The 14135-nt window shown below is 37.3% G+C and overlaps 1 protein-coding gene across 3 annotated transcripts in view; it reads left to right on the forward strand.

Moving 5' to 3' along the window:
- Positions 1–12524, forward strand: part of PTTG1IP2 (PTTG1IP family member 2) — a 34661-nt gene extending 22137 nt beyond the window's left edge. For 2 of the 3 annotated variants that reach the window (XR_011139607.1, XM_068934780.1), the window contains one exon: positions 7158–7601. Coding sequence is in view for 1 of the 3 variants with exons in the window: in XM_068934780.1 (XP_068790881.1) it covers positions 7158–7207 (50 nt within the window). In the remaining 2 variants the exon portion in view is untranslated. Of the gene's footprint in view, positions 1–7157; positions 7602–10212; positions 10361–11888 lie in introns of those variants that run through there. The other variant, XR_011139608.1, reaches the window with a different exon arrangement.
- The last annotated feature ends 1611 nt before the right edge of the window (positions 12525–14135 follow it).

The raw sequence follows: 14135 nt of genomic DNA on the forward strand, positions 1-14135 counted from the left end.
GTATCTGAATAAATTCCTTTTTCCCCCGTTCTAATTATTATTAATTTCACAGCAGAAACAAGCTGCTCTGTGAGTAGCAGAACTAATCAAGCCTGGTTCCCTACTGATGTGGGTCTCCTCTCACTAGAATACCTGCTGTCATCATTGTTATGCTCTTGTTCTCTTTCTGTGCTGTGCCTCCTGCTGGGTGAGAGATGGTGTGTTTGCAGGGGTATTAAACTTATTTAACTAAATAGTTCTTTCTGTCTCTTTGTAAGTAAGAGCCCTGCTTTTTGTTTGTATTCCCCTAAATAGGCCCTCTGCTTTTCCAGAAAACCTATAGGACCATAAATGTTTGTGAGATTTGAACTTGATAAACCAGTCCAGTTGAAACTGGCTGGTAGACTTATGTTTATTTAAGGAGAACAGACTGACTACCAGCTAGCAAGCTTTTTAAGTCAAGCTGAAACCAAGGATAGAGCTTTTGCAGCCTAACCTCGGATTTTTTTTGTTTTTTAATGGCTCTGTGGCCCAGTAAAGGACTTCTACTGTTAAGATTGTAGGATCTGATCTTTTTGTATAGTAAACTCACGTTATCTATGTTTGTCAGTCCTTGCGCTTTTTATTTGGTTTGTTCATAAGGTTAACAGTACTGTGTTTTCAGAGACTGATATGCTAAAAGTATGCCGCAGGTTTTTATGCAAATTGCACTGATGTCAGAGAAGGTGACTATATGGGTCTGAATTGTCACTCAAAACTATTAATTTTCAGTCTTACATTAAATTGATTACTAGAATTTGGGAATGCCTTCATGAGTCTGCAGCGTGTCCTCTGGCTGATGTAAGCGTGATATAGATGATCTCTATAGGGAATTCTATGCCTGGGGAGTGTTTGCAATAACACACTCCTTTGAGGTGGAGGAAAAATTCAGTGTGAACCTTGAGCAGCAGGCGGAAGAATTTTGTAGAAACTAAAAGTAATTTTTATTAAATATTGATCTTGAACTTCAATCCTCTGATATTTTATGGCATCATTGACCCTATCCTTCAACCACAACCCCATTTTAAATTTTGTTTGAACTAAGCAATTAACAGGAATAACCCATGTTTAAAAAAACAAAATATAACACACACTTTTTGTTTTTGTCTCCCCTTAGAAGGGATCTTACAGTCAATCCTGACAAGTTTGAAGCATTAGGATAGATTTGGTGAAAGAACTTGGACATTTTAGACGATGGCTGTGTTTCCAAAATAACACGCAGCCCTCTGTACAGATAACACATGTAATTTCACATCTCCTTGGCACAGCGCAGCACATGACTATCAAACTAGGTCCTGAAGTTAGGATAGCAGTATAGTATATCAAAGCACTGCATTGGAGTTGAATAACATTTCAAAACACTGCATTCGTAATTATAATTTGCTTGTGAAACTAGTTCAGTTTCTTCATGGCCCTACATTTTTGTGAAGAGACACTTCTCTCTTCTGTGCTTGACTTCAGACATTTGCTGAATGCTGTATTGGATCTTGTTGGAGTACTTGAACTTCCTGAGGGATGTAGCTGTATGCCTCTAGAATGTAAATGCCAAATTCAAAATCTTGCTTGTAGGTATACTCTTCAGTCATAAGAGAGTTAGTGTAATTCTGCTCCCCTCTGAAGCATGTTAGTGCGTCAGTGATTTAATTGGGAACAAGCTCATAGTATTCATTGTGTTAGTGGAAGCTCTGCCTTATACTTACGAGTTAGGCATATCCGTTACTTCACAATAGTTATGTTTTACAATGCAGTTATCACAAAAAAATCATATTTTAACAATTGGACTCAAATTTCAGTAGCAAATTCCTATACAGAGTTTATTTGTTGACAGGTTTGCCCTACTGCATATGCACAGAATGATTTATGCTATGAGATATACTGATTTGAGGCCTGGATTCTCATAATTCATTGTTTACCCTAAAGAACCACCTAATCAGTATATGAATAGTTGCCCGATAAGGAAAGGATGTCCATAACTGAAGAAAAATGAAAGACAGAATATATGTAAATTCTGAAATTCATAAACCCATTTAATTATTGCTAATCTATATATCTTATATTCTGATAATATGCAGACAAATGACTGTTAAAATAGTTCAATGAGACTTAATACAGTAAGTCTTGCTATAGCCTTGAATCTTCTGTCTTCATTTTTCACTATCTAGTAAATACATATGTTAGCATATTAAATATAACCTAATAAAAATTGCTGCAAATAATTATGGAGACACTAGATTATTTTACACTGTTATGCATTGCAGGGAGGATTCACTGTTAAGTAGGAAAGGATGAGTGGCAGGATGACAATGACTTTGTTAACCTGACTCTATAGATTAAGATGATCATGCCTGAAATTTCAGTATTTGGTGGGCTTTAAGGGAATGCCTTTTTGCATTTCATCCACCAGCTTTCCTCATCCCATTTAAATGGTAATTACACATTTATAATGCATTGCAGGTGTCACTTTAGCCACGATCTCTTGGGAGCGCTGGAAGCAATAGAGAGCTTTTGCAACCAGGAATATGCACTTTGAATTGTTTCTTTGTTGCAAAATTTGATCTTATTTTTCATTTGCTCATATATGAATGCAGTGTGATTACACAAATTATATGTTGACTGTTAGAAAATTTTAAAGTAGAATTCAGACTATTTTGCAGCTTGTATAGCATACAAAGGAACTACAATTTAATTGCTGCTGCATTTGCTGCTATTGTACGTTCAGTATAGCATTAGTAAGAAGCTATTTTCCTCTTTATATACCTCAGCATTTTGCTTGATATTGGTGGAAGGATCCTATATCTCAATTTTTATAGAATTGTTGTGTTTCATGATTTTTGGGCTTCCAAACCACTTGCTTCAAATCTGCAAAGCTTTTAATAGCTAATTGAGTGATGCTCAACCCTATATCCTTTATTTTACATAAGACATCATTTTCATATTCAGGAGCTTATCACAGTAAATACTCCTGTTCAGGAGAGATACTTCCTAACTTTGACCTTCTCCAATGTTCTGGATGCAAGGCAGGCGAATCTTATATTGCTCTACACTTTATGCTTCTCATACAGCAAACTAAATTTAGAGTTGTTAGTTTGGGTGGTTGAAAATAAAGGAGGAGAAGTGTAATTAGAGGTGAAGATCTGCAGCATGCCACGCTAGTTCAATTGTTACAGTATATACAGTCTCTTGTACTTCATTTATTAGTTCTATCTTTGGGCAACACCAATAAATGATGAGGGTCAGGTCTCAGTGATTGAGAGGCTATATTGTTAGCATGGTATATAATATAAATGAATATGTTTGAAAGAGGTATTAAGAGGCCTCGTTACTTCATATTGACTAATGAAAGATTCTTGCCTATTATACCTTTCAAATTTTCCAGTTTTCCTTAAATAGAGGTAAGTATATTTAAGATACTAATCTCAATTTTTTCTCTAATAGTTGAGATATTAATCTCAAAATGAAGATAAATAGAAGTAAGTTGTTCTGACTTCCTGTAAGTGTGCTGCATTTTTAGATATCCAAGTTCAGTAGTAACATGGAATGGACTTTATTACAGACAAATCTCCTGAAGCCTACAAACGTCTGGCTTCTTTGAACCTGTAGGTGCAAATTGCAAGTGGGGTAGTTGCGCTCATGTCAAATGGGGAGCAGTTAAGAAAGGACATTTATGTCTGATTCAAGGCAGCACGTGTGTCCTAGTTGAACCAGACATGCTATTCAATTAGCATAGGGTTGCGGCTTCTCTTTGAATATTGTGGCTAAGAGCAGCTGTGGCAGCTGACAGTAGCTTTCAGTCATGCTTCTTTTCTCATGCATCTCTCTAAATTGCTTGTGTCCGCTTATTGGAGACCGAGACAACTCCTTCAGTAAGAACTGGTGCAAGTGATTGGCTGACGTCTCCCTCCTCTCACTGAATATAGTCTAATGAGGTACTTAGATTGTCAAAGGCAAAAGAAATGTAAACATTGGATGTAGATTGGAGAGCAAGATTAAGAACAAAGTTTATCAGAAGTTGTAACTTTTGTGGCTATCCTCATTTGGAAGGAGGGCTAACCATTTCCTCCTGGAGTGCCTTGTTTCCTGGGAGGTGAATTTCTGAAGTAAACTTTCCTTTTTAGTGCATTCACATTAAATCTTTTACTGTAGTAGGGCAATCATGACCAGTAATACTCTCACTGGATTGTCCCATAGGTGTTGAGGCCTGAGCGTTTAGTTCCAGAATTGTACAATATAACAGATCAGAGAGCTGTGCTTGAAATTAAATTAAAACATACTAATGCCTTATTGGTGGAAATTATATCTATGCTCACTGTTAAACCTAACAGTTTAGTGAAACTAAAGCAAATATTATTGAGAATAGCATTTGTAATAACAGTAAAAATGACACGTTCACATGCAATATGAGGGCTGATTGTCTGAAATGGCACTTGACTGAGTGTGTTGAGGGAGGTGCCGATAAGTAAGTATATTGTAGAAGTTTCACAACTTCCTTTAAATTGAAATTGGCACTACTGGATGCAGAGTACCACTTGAACTGAATCTTAGCTCTTCAAGCTGTCAGTGAGCAGAGCCTAGAGTTTTAACTGTGCTTCTTTCAGACCTATGAAGTGTCAGATATGTATTTCAAATGAATTATATGAAAGGAAGGTAACAAGCACTTGGCAGGCTAGATAGAGAGAAGTATGTGAGCTAAATAAAATCAGAACAGTATAAGTAACTGTGTTTGTCTATGTGTATTAGTGTTCTTTCAGGAAGAAAGCAACTCTTTTATGGTGTGCGCTTTTTTAGCTGTGCAATGTCATGGACTTTGTGCTTCTAGGTGGTTGAGGTAACTCAACCAAAGCGGGAACATTTTTGAAAACCGTAAAGTGATCTTTTTTTAACGAAGACTTTGAAGAATCTTATTTCAAAATCAAAATTATGCTTTCATGCCAAGGTTAATTTTTTCATGAATCTTATGCCATCTCCCTTCGCTTGGTGGGAAGATCTTTGAAGCTTTGTTCTTGGAGTTCCGAGAGGAATTTAACAGAGTTTATTGTCATAAAATATTTGCATTTCTAGTATTGTTGCTAGTTTTTCTGTTGTGTAGATGTCTTGTATTTTAAGGGCAAAAAATACAAGTGCTGCAAACAATTTTGAAAACTGAACTATTCACAGTTATCTTTAAGGTAATTAAATATATTTAGAATCCATAGTTCCTGTAACTTTATGAATGTTTGTATTAAAACTAGCTACTGAAGTATTAACGTATCTGTGGAAAGGGGGTGATGCTGCTATTCTGGAAATAAAGCAAATATTTCTTTTCTATAAATGGGTTTGGGTTATATTAATGCAAATAAGCTATCTAAAGACATTAAAGGACACCTAAAGTTACCTAAAGGCATTAGTAGGCCAAGAATGAGAATTTTTTTGTTGTGTATTAGCTTACTTGTCAGATCAGATTTAAGGGGTGTGAGAATTTTTTGCTTAAACAAATGAAAGGTGTGATTAGAAACTGGGAAATGACTGCTTTCTACAGGTTTAAAGACCACAAAAAATTTAAGAACTCAAAATGTTGTGGATGATTCCTAACAGTGTTGTCATCTAGTAAAACTTTTATTGCACAAATGCTTTTTTTTTTTTTTTTTTTTTTTTAAAGCAGTTACAGAAAAGGGTAGTACTTTGGGCATGTGATACTATACCGGATAGATAGACTGTGTTACTGGCTTACCCATTCTTTGACAAGTAATGGCCATTAGCTGGAAGCACTGGTTTTAATTTTAACCATTTACAAGCTGACTGCCTGAAATCTTTTCAATTTGAGTAATTATAGTAATTTTAGTGCGTATTCCTTTAACTTGCTGTTCCCTATCAGGTGATGAGTTATAGTTGCTGATACAATAATCAACACTAAGCAGTTATGCTTCTTGCTTGACAGCTTAAAATATGCTGGTGGTTTGAAAGAAGTGCAATAACTGCACTCTGTTATAACAAAGTAGACAGGAGTATAGCGTCTACCTTTGCTGTTAGCTTTTGAATTTTGGGCGAAACAGTTGATGGTGAGTATCTGTGCACGGATGTGCATGGAAAAGAGGTGTGCAGTGAAAAAACCTAATGGGGGTTCTCACAAGATTTGAGTGCGACTGGTATAATCTTGGTTTCTCTTCTGCTGTCATGACTCTGAGCATTTGTGGAGAGTGGCTTTTTGGCTTCTCTCTCTATGCCCTGAACAAATGAGCTATGGAAGAGTCCAGACTTCAGTATACAAAGGTTGGTAGAAAAGATAGTAGCAAGCAGTCTTTCTGTTCCATCACAACAAATGGTCTGCCTCTGGACTCTCCTGGGACGCCTTCATTTTCAGTATGCCCTACTGCCTAGCACAAATCTGTTATGTGGTTTAAAGTCTTTTTGAAATTATTGCTCTGTGGAACAGTGATTGCTCAGCTAACCCTTGCATAAGATTGTATGCATTTCCAGTAACTCAGTGTAATTGGACGGCTTTGCGCTGTGGCAGCATTCTGGTTACAACGTTAAGAATCTTTATGATGGAAACACATACTGCAACTTGAATTAACTGATGCTCTTGCTCTTGTCTTGGAGGCTTTCATGAATGTAGAGGTGGTCTTTTCTTGTCCTTAGATACTGTTGTCCTGTTGCAGAATTTCTGTAGGTGATTGAACCTGACAAATTATTGTGCAGAATTGAAGTAGAATTAAGTCAGAATAACAGCATCTTATATTTTAAAGGATGGTGGTCTTATTAAAAACTTGACTTTATAAACTGCCTGGTCTGGATCTGCTTTTTCTGAGCCATCTCTGTGCTTGGATTATTTTGTAGACTTGTCTCTCTCACAAATGCATTTTGCAGGGTATACCTCACAAACAAGAAATATTTTTTCCATACAGTTTTTTCAGAGCGGTATGTTTCTCCCTGCTAAATCATGAAATACCTACTCACGATTTTAGTTTGAGAAATGAGTGCTTAAGAACACTTCCGATTTATTATTATACTTGAGCTTCTAGCCAACTGAGCAGGTTATGCAAGACAAGAATTGCCTTTTGGTTTTGTTATACGGAGTACCTATTACAGTGACGTCAGTAACCCAAGGTTTCTAGGCTCTTCTGGTAAGAAAATGATAGAAACAAACCTATTTTGTTTTACAGGTCTTCTCCAGGATTCTGATAATCCTTACAGCAGATTTGAGAATGAATAAAGCTGAGAACCTTCTAGCGGAGCTGTGGTTCCAGAATATAGGAAGATTGTTGTTTGTTTTCATTTGCCCTTTGGGCTTGTTTCCCCTTGCCGGCGAGATTTTTTTGTTTCTTTTTTTATGGTTGTAAAATTGAGTGGATGAAGGCTTCCTGAAATACTTGTTTGCATCTTATGGATCTGTATAGAGCAAATTTTGTATAAATGCTTTTGGCTATTGAAATGTTTGCTAATTATGTTGACATTTAAGTGTGAAACATTACCTTTTTTTCTTTTTAAAGCTGTCTTTTTGTTGTCTGATTTAAATGGCTTATATTCATGATCATGTATTTGAATTTAATCTTGTAACAACTGTTTTTAAATGGCAGTTATGTTCCTAAATAAAGATTTTTTTTTTCCTATTGTGTCTGTTTTATAAGACACAAGGAAGCATAGCAGCACACAGCAGAAATAGCTGATGTTGATATGGACCAGAAACTTCAACTGGCACATTATTATGTAGTACAGTAGGATGACAATTGTTTTCTTTTTTTCCCTCGAAAAAGATCTTCAAGATGTGTCATGTCTGAGGGTTAGGGAGGGGGAACTTGTTTATAAGTAATTTGACACATTTGACACAGATGGTAATATATACTCCGTATATACCACTGATGTGAAGAAGAAATTATTCAATTTAGCAAAATTGGCAGAAATTCTTTAGTACTGAAATACATGTAAAATTTGACTAGGTGTATATGTGCCTAAATTTGAGAAGAAACATCAGACTGTGTGAACACTTTCTTCTGTAAGCCTAATCTTTTAATTAAAAAAAAAAAAATTGGCAAGATTTCTCAGTTGAACAGAGCAACAAAGCAGTATTTTTTTTAACCTTCTTTTTCTGTTCTTTTAGTATTTCCATAATGTGATATGTTTCCTCCATCTTTCTTTTTTTAGAGAAATGTTCTATTGAGCATTTTTACTATCTTAGTGGTATGATGCATCAAGTGAAGAACTGTTCTCCCTGGCCCCAGTGTAATGCAAGTTTCCCTTGATGCACTATATTTATTTTCCCTTGCTATGTATTATCCATTAAAGAAATTCACAGTATGAAGATCTTTGTATGTTATTTTTATCAATATTCCTAAAACAGAACACTCTAACATCCGTAATTTGGTTCTGTTTGATTCTGTTATTCTTTATGAATTTAAACTGACTTAGTTTAAAAAAGTGATTAAGTGCAAGTTTGAGAAGGGAAAGAGCGTTTTGGCTTTCACTCATTTTCTGACAAAAGAATAAAATTCTAACACCACATGTGTGCAGTAGGAATTAAGCCTTGCCTGTGGGTAAGGAGGTGAATTGCCATTCCTTCCACTGTCAAAGAATCTGCCTATAATTCACCTTTACTATCATCTATTGTTGATTTTGGTAGAATGTTCATTTCCAGTCTTTCACTGTATTTTTTTTTCTCCTCTGAGAATACAGATCCTCAGGAATTTTATGTTTATAAAAACACCCTTTACCTGGCTACCCTTTCCTGGCTCTGTAGTGTAACTAGCACTGTGAAATAATGGTGCAGCTATTTTTTTTCCCCTCTTCACTCATATTTAGTACTTTATTGGTAAGCCACTGCATTTAATTTCAGATGTTTCTTCAACTGTCAGCGGGTCTCAAGTCTAAACTGTTATTCAAATAGCTGTCTTTGAAGAATGATGGTCTGTGATAAGAGTGAGTTGATAGTGTGGAAATAAAACATGCTGGTGGTTTTCCCAGGAGATAACTTCTGCAAAAATGATGAAGGTCTGCCTTCTGTCTCACGACCCAAGTAGTGACATTCCTGACTTAATAGAAAAGCATTTTTCTTCTGCACCTGCTACAGGGTATGAAGGGCTGTCATATAGTCTAACAAAAGGGGTAGGGGGAAAGCCTTTCCTACAGTTTGAAAGACTGAAGTGGTTAGAGAACCAAAATATTTTGAGAATATGCAATGGGTGCTGCTTTGCTACAGAATGGTTGTGTTACACGCTTTAAAAGGTTGAATGAAATAAATGCAGTCTTCCTATACAGCATGTTAGCTTGTTGTTCTGAAGCCACAGTTATGTGCATCAAAAAGTAACAGCTGTGGTCAACTTTATCTTAACGAGTCTGTTAGTATATAATAACTCCTACTTTATAATGCAGACCGTAGTTCGTACAAAATGCCAAGCTGGACCTTTAGCCCTGTATAATTTCATTTGCATGGTTAAAGACAAAACTACAGATTTAATGAGACCGCTATGGACAGCAACCTTAAAACTTAATAGAAAATATAAAAACCCCAGAGCAAACCCCAGACCTCTCAGATCACTTAACCTTTATTTGCTGTGTTCATTGGAGGAGTTAAGGTATGGAACATGTCCTTATTTCAACATATTAATTGCAGCCTTCTCTGGGCTTTCTTGTATGTCAGTATTTCTTATTTTTACAGAAATACTGGATTTGGCTTACCAATAGAAAGGTTGTTAGTCTTTGTATTTTAGTGTAGTCATAAGTAATTGGGAAAAGAGCTGTAGAAAGAGGTAACATCATATCTGTGGTGCTCAGGTGTGTGAACAAAGGCATCCATCAGTTTCCATAATGAGCTTCCCCTCCTCCATGCCTCTCACCAGAAGAGAGAAGGGATGCAACCTATAAACAAAATGAAAGTGTGGACACAGGGTAACCAAGTGTGAGCTATGCTATGTCTGCTAATCGTCTATTTTTTCCTCAAACTTTCCTCTCTCATTCAAGCTGTTTTCTTTTTTTGCTGTCTCTTTTGACTTTTTATTTCAGTGGTTAATCCCCATTAGTTCTAGTACTGAAGGCATTACTGTCTGAAAGGAGGGGCAATCTCAAAAACTGAAAAGTTAAAATACATGTTTATCTTTCATCAGAACAAAACTCTTTCACAGCATTGAACACTGGCCTGGATCAGCTTCAATAACTTTACTGGGTGTGATTTATTTGCCTAAAGAAAATTGTGGTGGGTTGATATATGCTGTTTTAACTTCTTAGGTTAACGCAGCAACATACTGTTCACCGTTTCTGAAATCTCGTGTTTGACAACAAGGAGTCTGTTAAGTTGTCGGCACTAATGTTCTGCCTAATTGTTACTTGATATTAAATGGATATAAGGAAATTATTTTGAAAAGTCCAGTTTCTGGTAAGTTTTTTCCTGTGCTTATTGAGTAGCTTATTTTGTCACTTCCATACATAGTTCTCATCATCTGTCTTTTCAAAAGATTAGTATGGCAAACTGCAGTCTCTTGTCACGCCAAGTACGTGCCTGAGGAGTGGATTCAGCCTGCATGGTAGTTTCTTAGTTTCTTGCAAGCACAGAACGTCCTGAACGGAGCTGCTGAAACGCGGCTCTCTAGACTGTTAACGCTGGTGCAGAAAGAGGAGTGGGAGGGAATTGGCTAATATGTTCTTCTTCCCTTTCTTGTTTCCTAGTGTTAGGGTTCGAAACAGGAAGAAAGTGAGGAGAAAAAAGAGATGCTTTGAGAGGAGCTGTTGTGGAGGTGATCAGAGAGGGAGTGGGGAAGAGAAGTCAGTAGTCCAGGGAGAGAGTGAAGTTGGTAGCCATTGCTAATGGCTGTGCCTCCAGTTCCTGCTTCGGTCTGAGCTTCATCATTGTCAGTGCTGGGGCTGGAATTGGTCGTGGCTGTGGTTGCTTTATGCTTCAAAGAGTAAATGTGGGAGGTGGTGTCAAGGCGCTGGCTCCCATGTTTCCTAAGGCAGCAGCACTCTGAGGAGGCCAGGGTGGCTGCTGATTGCTGCCTGGTCTATCCCTTGTATTGATCTGGTCCGAGGACAGGGAGGAGGGAATGCTCATCAAAGTAGGTTGAAAGTGGCATTTTGTGTACTGAGTTATCATTACTTTATCATTTCTTGGCCAAAAAGATAAATTAATCTAAAGAATGGGAGAAATTCTCTGTACTTTGCCTTAGAGAATGTGTATTGAACTAGTGTATTTTGTTACACTTTATGTAGTGATACTAATTTTTTGATATTTCCTGCCACAATTTTGCAACCTGCAGCGCTTAGTTATCCACAGTGTAGCCAGGTGGAAGGCTACAAATAAAAAAATTGTAAATAACTTTATTTACAAATATTTGCAATAGAAAAGGCAAAGCTATTTAGGGAATAACACCTTTAGCAATAAATGTTCATTATAATGAAAATATTTCAATGCTACTTTGTTTTCCATTATTATTTTGAATATTGTCAGTGTTCATTGAGAAAATACTGAGAAGAAAGGCCTGCATGACAAGCACTAAAAAAATAAAAGAAAAGAGTTGTGGAGATCCCTGAATTTCTGGTAGAGGAAGCAAAGCATATTTACAACCAAAAGGTTGCATTTGTTGCTGGAAAACAATTCAGCTGTGCACGGAGAAAGGCCACACTGTGTCCTAGAGGTCTCCGGTGATAATTTGTGTAAATTATAATTAGGTAAATTGAAGTTGCTTGAGATTATGCAAAGCTTTCAAGATACCACCAAAACCAAAAGCGTGAGGGTGTTTGGACTACTTGTTACTTTTCTGAGTCTGTAATCTCTTCAGAAATGTGTGTGGGCTTGGGGAGCAGAATTTGTAATCAATTGTAGTGACATATATTAAGAATTTTCTGAAAATAAACATGGCAGTATGGTCTGTCAATGCTTAAAGCCTGTTGCTGCTTCTTTCACACAGGTCACTGCATTTTTTGAAGACAGTTCTTGCAACCTTCCAACATGTGTCCAACACACAAGTGCAAAAGACACAGGAAGACGAAAATGGGAAGAAAGAAAAATATCTGTTGAGACCAAAAGATAAAACATTTGGTATCTGCTTTCTCTTGGGAGACTGTGTGAGAATTGTCACCTTTTCCTAGAGAGGAGGAGAATTTCCAGAATATTCTTGAAGTTAAGTTTCTGCTAGGGTGACACTTCTCTGAAACCTCTGAGACCTTTTCCAAATGCTAAAAAGGAAGAGTCATGCTTATGATAGCCTTCAAACAAAATCCCAGTCCCTTAGATCTTTGTTTTATTTTAATGACTTCACTCGTTTGTGCTTGATCTCTGGCTGAGGAAACATGTTTAACCTTTCTTGTGGCATCATTTACACTTTGGGCTTGGCATGAGAGGATCAAATGATTAAAAATGATTATTAAAAGTGTGTTGACCCTCAAGCCCAGAGCTCTCATTTTGTCACCTTAGGTCTTCTCTATGTCACATAGCTCTGGCTGAGCATAAGTTCAAGTGCATTTGTCCTGAGCAGCACACTTTAGTCCCATCTCTGCTGTCTTTTCTGATCTTATAACAGATATTAAACGTCAGATAAGAACAACATTCTTTGTTCCACTCTGATTCTTTGCTGCGCCAAGCCACAGTGAAGTGGTGAAGGCTAGGCAACGTGCAAGCAGTGAACAACCATCCACGAAGGGGAAAAGTTGTGGAGAGGGCAAAAAGGGAGCTCACTGTAGGCAGTGGGGAGATAGAGCAGTGGTCAAAAGAAACGTATTTTCTTTTGCACGTCTTAGATGAGATCTGTTTTTGTAATTTCTTATGTCCTGTCAGCTTAAATAGAAATAAAAATACTCAGCTACTTTGCGTTGCCATATCAAACATTCTGAGGTTCATTCGCTTGCTATATCAATAACCAGGCTTCCTATTTATAGGAAGAATGACTGAAAACCCAAAACTTTGCTGACCTATCTTAAACAGTTTTCAGATAGACTGTTTAGTGGTGTCTTATGTGAGCTTCCATAAAGCAGGAAGGGCCCAGGCTGAAGTCTAGACCTAGAGAAATTTGCGAATGAATGTCATCAGCTTAACAAGTTTCAGTCTTCTGACTGAATGTCTGGACCATCGGTATATATTGATAATAAAATGTTGGAGAGACTTTTCTCTTGCTGATACAGCAATTGCTTCTCAACAAGAAAAAGTAATAGAGGGCACAGTTTTTGAGCTGTCACTTTGAGTCTAGTGCTTGTTTGGCAGATAAATGGGTAATAGAATAACCAAAGTCACTTTCAGAACCACGTAAGCTTGAGTCTGGGTGCGTATTAACATGGTAAAGTAAGATGCAGGATGCAGATAAAGTTATTTGTGGTCAGTCCAGAGACATGTTTTGTTCTTTTCTTGATTTTGACCTTCAGTCTTATCTGTGCAAGGAGCTGTCAACTGGAAATGCACCAAAAAAAGCAGATTAGGACATATTTAATTACCCTGTGTTGAGGTGGATTTTCATAGCAATGTTTCTGTCACAGTTCCTGAGCTAACTGCGTCTCTGACCTGCGTCTCAAGGGCAAGCTTTCTTATATCCCCTCGTTGTCACCTGACTTGAAATAGAATTGGGTACGTCATGTTCTCAGACCAGCGCTTGTTACATATTTCCATGCACCCCCCACCATCACCTTGCCCTCAAGGAAAAAGACCTTCAAACTCCCGTTACTTCTTTTGATCACTTCTTTTTCCTCCGTATGAACATGGCACTTTTTAAGTCCTTCCTTTCAAGTCCTCAGCCTAGGCAAAATAGGATTTGCAACTTTTTAAGGTGCTGTGGGAATTTCAAGGGTGACCATTTTACCTATTGTATTGCAAACATCGTATCTTTGGTTCTACGCCTCACCTCATTTTTGGAGTGCAGATTGGTGGTACAGCTATGCTTCCTTCATTGCAATTACAAGCACAAGGAGGAAGGTGAGCATTTGCACATTATTTTGTCCCGATTGCTGTTCTGGCCAAGCTGGTAAAGAGAAAGCTCACACGTGCCTCTACACAGACACAGTACCAAGTACAGAGTGGGCTCCTTCCACATCTTGTAGTTTGAAAGACTATTTCCATCCTTCAGTACTAACCAGCAATCATGAGGTGCTGTGAGTCAAGAGCAATAACTTTCTTCGGGATTTTAGACTTCATGGTCTTGCTTATGTCACTGGGCTTTATCAGTGTTTTT

This window comes from Struthio camelus, chromosome 2 (assembly GCF_040807025.1).
Source record: "Struthio camelus isolate bStrCam1 chromosome 2, bStrCam1.hap1, whole genome shotgun sequence".
NCBI lineage: Eukaryota > Metazoa > Chordata > Aves > Struthioniformes > Struthionidae > Struthio > Struthio camelus.